The sequence below is a fragment of the Trachurus japonicus genome, unplaced genomic scaffold, assembly GCF_045865225.1.
Source record: "Trachurus japonicus isolate A0001 unplaced genomic scaffold, Traja_1.0 AP030033.1".
NCBI lineage: Eukaryota > Metazoa > Chordata > Actinopteri > Carangiformes > Carangidae > Trachurus > Trachurus japonicus.
In genome coordinates this window covers 1-4,902 of record NW_028220166.1, presented here as the reverse complement: position 1 = coordinate 4,902, position 4,902 = coordinate 1, and the positions used below count along the sequence as shown (strand labels likewise).

The 4,902-nt window shown below is 44.0% G+C and overlaps 1 protein-coding gene across 1 annotated transcript; it reads left to right on the top strand.

Moving 5' to 3' along the window:
- The first annotated feature begins 882 nt into the window (after nt 1-882).
- On the top strand, nt 883-3,239 carry LOC146960754 (xylosyl- and glucuronyltransferase LARGE2s-like). Its single transcript, XM_085772089.1, has 3 exons — nt 883-1,100; nt 2,828-2,932; nt 3,043-3,239. Exons 1-3 carry the CDS (start codon nt 980-982, stop codon nt 3,222-3,224), a joined length of 408 nt encoding a protein of 135 aa, XP_085628215.1. The 5' UTR covers nt 883-979; the 3' UTR covers nt 3,225-3,239.
- Nucleotides 3,240-4,902: the final 1,663 nt, after the last annotated feature.

The window sequence follows — 4,902 nt, the reverse complement described above, 5'->3', positions numbered from 1 at the left end:
TTCCAACTGTGCTAAGGCTACTCTCAAAAACGCACACACTCAACTCAAAACCCTCCAGGTAACCACTAAGTCCTTAAACCATGGACCACAAGATGAAAGCTAAACTGTAATTGCATTACAGTTTGGAGATATGAGGTTATTAGCTGACTGTACGCAGTATATTTAGTTCTCGAACGGTTTCTGGGGAAACCTTGTGTCTGTGTTGGATCTGGACCAGGCAGGACTGACAGTCGCAAAGACAGCTTTGAGGTTTTCAACTGACAACGACAGTCAGTGATGGAGGTGGGCGAGCTGCAGAACCACGTATCTCCCAAAGTCAAGTGACACTTCAGCACAAAAACACCAAATCATTTCTCTTAACACGAAGCTGATGAATGTGCTCTCACACCGACAGGGAATGTAAGGAGCAGCATGAATAAGTTAGTGTGTGTGTCTGTGTGTTTCTGTGTGTCTGCGTGTGTGTGTGTGTGTGTGTGTGACTCCAACCTGCATCTCCATCCTTCACATCATCACATTCTCCTCCCTCTCAGTCTTTGTGCTGAACAATGAGTCCTTTGTGCTGTCAGATGCTGCGACCTGCACCCTCTCTCTCCCTCTCTCTCTCTCTCTCTCTCTCTCTCTCTCTCCCCCCTTCCAGTTTCCATTAACTCACATTAAACCGGAGGAAAACAGCCGAGACTTTAAGCCGATTATATTTGCAGATGATGCACTTATGCAGATCCAATTACTCTGAATCAAGAGAATTAATTAAAAGACATTATTTGCAGTTTAAAAAACGTATTGAGTCTTTGCCAAAATCTGCTGAATGTGTCTTTGTGTTATCCCACGTACACAACACTGCACATGTACAATGAACAATGGTGGATCCACCGATCGCTGCGGTGACAGCTCACCTGTTTAAAACCTGACTCCCTGTTTGTGGTTGCAGTCCGAGGTGTCGTGGATTCCCAACAAGCACTACTCAGGTATTTATGGCTTGATGAAGCTGACGCTAACCAAAGCCCTGCCCTCCGACCTGACAAAGGTCATCGTCCTGGACACGGACATCACCTTCGCCACTGACATCGCCGAGCTCTGGGGCATCTTCAGGAAGTTCACAGGTGAGACTCTGAGATGTGAAGAGGCTGCATGGAGGAGACCCACACGGAAAGAACCTATAGGTTTTAATATAAGTTTGAATATATGACATACATAAAATTGGCCGTTTTCATATATATATATATATATATATATTTTTTTTTTTTTATATGGTGCATATATGTAAGGGATAATGCCCGACGAGGGTTGCTTCCGCGAAGTCCATTAATTTCTGATAATCGGACACCTCGAAGGGCATTATCCCGCTTATACCATGGTCACTTACGAGAAAAATACATATTAAATCATTCACTCATGATTTAATGTTGTTTTTACCGTTAAAATCATACGTTTAACAATAAGCGGCTGAGCGGACTATTTAATAACTCTCGTCGGCGATAAAAGAAAAAAAGAGGACCCGCTGTGACCGCAGCATAACTACAGCCAGTGACTCTGCCACTGCCTGATAGCTGATCAATGAAGGGAGGTGAGGTGACGGCTTAAATGTTACGTGACACAAAGTTTTTCAGAGGGCCAGTGCACTTCTTACCGCTTGTGTGTTTACAGACTCCAGTGCGATGATGCGCTGAAAAAAAGTTGTTGTGGTCCGAGTGTCCGTTGCCGTGGTTACTAACAAGCGTTTGAGCCAGCGCAGTAATATTTAGAACGTAATCAGGCAATTTGACCGGAACATCTTTATGGGTGTCCATTATCACTTTTTATACCATGGTCTGGGTGAATCCTCGATTCTGATTGGCTGCTGGGTGTCCATTAAAAAGTGATAATGGACACCCATAAAGATGTTCCGGTAAAATAGCCTGATTACGTTCTAAATATTACTGCGCTGGCTCAAACGCTTGTTAGTAACCACGGCAACGGACACTCGGACCAAAACAACTTTTTTTCAGCGCATCACGGCACTGGAGTCTGTAAACACACCAGCGGTAAGAAGTGCACTGGACCTCTGAAAAACTTTGTGTCACGTAACATTTAAGCCGTCACCTCACCTCCCTTCACTGATCAACTATCAGGCTGTGGCAGAGTCACTGGCTGTAACGTTACGCTGCGGTCACAGCGGGTCCCTCTTTTTTTCTTTTTTTTTGACGAGTTTATTAAATAGTCCGCTCGGCTCAGCCGCTTAAAGACGTATGATTTTAACGGTAAAAACAACATTTTAACGGTAAAAACAACATTCAATTACAAGTAATTGATTTAATATGTATTTATCTCATAAGTGACCATGGTATAAGCGGGATAATGCCCTTCGAGGTGTCCGATTATCAGAGATTAATGGACTTCGCGGAAGCAACCGTCCTCCACTTCGCGTCGGACGGTTCACGCCTCCGCGTCCTCCATTAATTTCTGATAATGGACACCTCGTCGGGCATTATCCCTTACTTAATGGACACCCCGCAGCCAATCAGAATCGAGGATTCACCCAGACCATGGTATAAATGCATATATGCACCATATATATAACATACATGCATATATGAAAACGGCCAATTTTATGTATGTCACATATTCAAACCTACATTAAAACCTATAGGTTCTTTCCATGTGGGGAACTTGAAACTGTGACAGCTAGGCTTTTAAAGAGAAGGGAACCATTCTCACAGTTGTAGAACGTGCTGATCTGTCAAACAGGTCACGCCATAACATGACAGGGCATTTTTACAATGAAAACAACTATAAAAGCAAACAACATCTGGACTGATTCTGATCTGATACCCTGTCGTTTGCTGTGCAGATAAGCAAGTGATTGGCCTGGTGGAGAACCAGAGTGACTGGTACCTGGGGAACCTGTGGAAGAACCACAAACCGTGGCCTGCACTGGGACGAGGCTTCAATACAGGTAAGAGATCCAAAAGTAATAACGATTTAAAAAAAAATTACATTCATGCCCATATTATTTATTAAAAAGGATTCTGTACCTGAAATTCACCTCCTGTGCTTTTCTTACAGGCGTCATCCTCCTCTACCTGGAGCGACTGCGGCGAATCGGCTGGGAGCAGATGTGGCGGCTGACGGCAGAGAGGGAGCTAATGAGCATGCTCAGTACATCTCTTGCTGATCAGGTCAGGCGCACCCACACACACACATACACACACACACACACACACACATGCACACTTGGAGAACAATAAAACATCAGTCACTGATCTGATCTCTCAGGGGAAGTTTATTCTGCTGATGTTTAGTTTGACGCACAAGGTTTTAAAGTCAGAGTGGAGAATGAGATTTTCATGTTTATTAATATTGAGGAAAATTTGATTTTGCTCTTTTGTAATTCAGTATAAACATCATAAACCACCCAGAGCAGCCCAAAACACAGAGGTTCACTTAAAGATCAGGGGCCGGTTGCACCACCTCTCACTAAGTGTTTACTAACCTTAGTAAATGTGTAAGTGTTTACTAAATCAAGATTTAGTCATTACTAAATTAAAATGGGTTGCACCAGTTTTACTAGGAATCACGTAGAGCTAGTAATTACTAAGTGTTTACTATATATTTACACCTACCCTAGGGGTTGCGTAACTGTTTACTAGTTACAGTTTGTCGACACAGGATCAAAAACAACTGAAAAAAACAACAACAACGACTAGCTTATAACGGCTCGTTTAGAGAGGTTTGCTTTACAAAACAGAGAACCTGCCGTTAGGAAAAGGGTTTTGAGAGACAGATTTAGATGTATCCACACCACTTTCCCGAGAACGACGCTGGGTGTCGCCATGACACTCCATTCATTACATTTTAGATTAACGTTAGCTGGGCTAACCGTTAGCTGTTAGCCGTTAGCAGTGTCTTAAATAACTCATGACAGCCCATGAAAAAAATATTTTTCCCAGCGGATATCCTAGTTACAACATGACTGAGCTAACTGGAGTAGTTTCATGTCGTGTCCGACAACGGGAGGGTTTTGACAGCTGACGTGTAGTTTGCTGCTGCTGTTAGCTGTCAGCAGCAGCTAAGCTAACGGCTACGATAACCATGACTAGTTGCAGAGGCGTGCACACAGAAGTGGTGGTGTTTGTTCGGTAATTCGTTTTGTAGACTTAACAAACATCAGATTAGTCAGGGCGGTTTTGGCAGCCCAGAGCCCCCACATTTGGTGCCTACACCGGTGGCTAACGCTACCAGTTAGCCGCTCACTAGAATGCTACTACGGGGTGAAACGGAAGTTGAAAACCGACTTCCGTTGTGATGTGACGAAAATAAAGTGGTGGATATGATGACTTTGATATTTACTGTCGGTACCGTTTAAATACGCGACCACATAATGCGGATCACGGACATGCTAACGTTAGCTGCGGCAATTTAGCATGGGTCCGAACAGGGCTCTACCTCTAGCCTACTTCACTACGGGGTCGATGCAGAATGTGGTTGGGGACACAATTCAAGTCTACAATGGTACTGTGTGTCGGGTGGCAGTGTGAGTACCTCAACGAGTACGTGCAGCTGCCCGTACAGGCAGAAATACCATAACATTGCCGGCTTCCCGGATGTGGTGGCATGTGTCGATGCGGGGCACACTTCAAAATAAAAGCACCCAGCTGTTCCTGTGTACATTCTGCTCCGCACGCTGATTGGGTAGCCAAGTTGTTGTCGTCACTTAATGCGACTAGTAACCTGCTAGTAACCACTTACGCATAACTAGATACGGGATTGCATACACTGGTCTGGTGCAACCGAAATTAGTAAACAACTAGTTGCAAACTAGCTAGTAATTACTAAGGGTTTAGTAGTGGTTTAGTAATTACTAAATCCTGAATTTAGTAAAGAGATACGCCAAACTGGTGCAACCCCACCCAGAAACTCTTCTGG

Coding starts and splice junctions, on each gene's coding strand:
- LOC146960754 (XM_085772089.1), top strand. CDS start 980: ATGAAGCTGACGCTAACCAAAGCCCTGCCCTCCGACCTGACAAAGGTC. Junction 1,101..2,827: donor CATCTTCAGGAAGTTCACAG/GTGAGACTCTGA, acceptor TTTGCTGTGCAG/ATAAGCAAGTGATTGGCCTG. Junction 2,933..3,042: donor GGGACGAGGCTTCAATACAG/GTAAGAGATCCA, acceptor CTTTTCTTACAG/GCGTCATCCTCCTCTACCTG.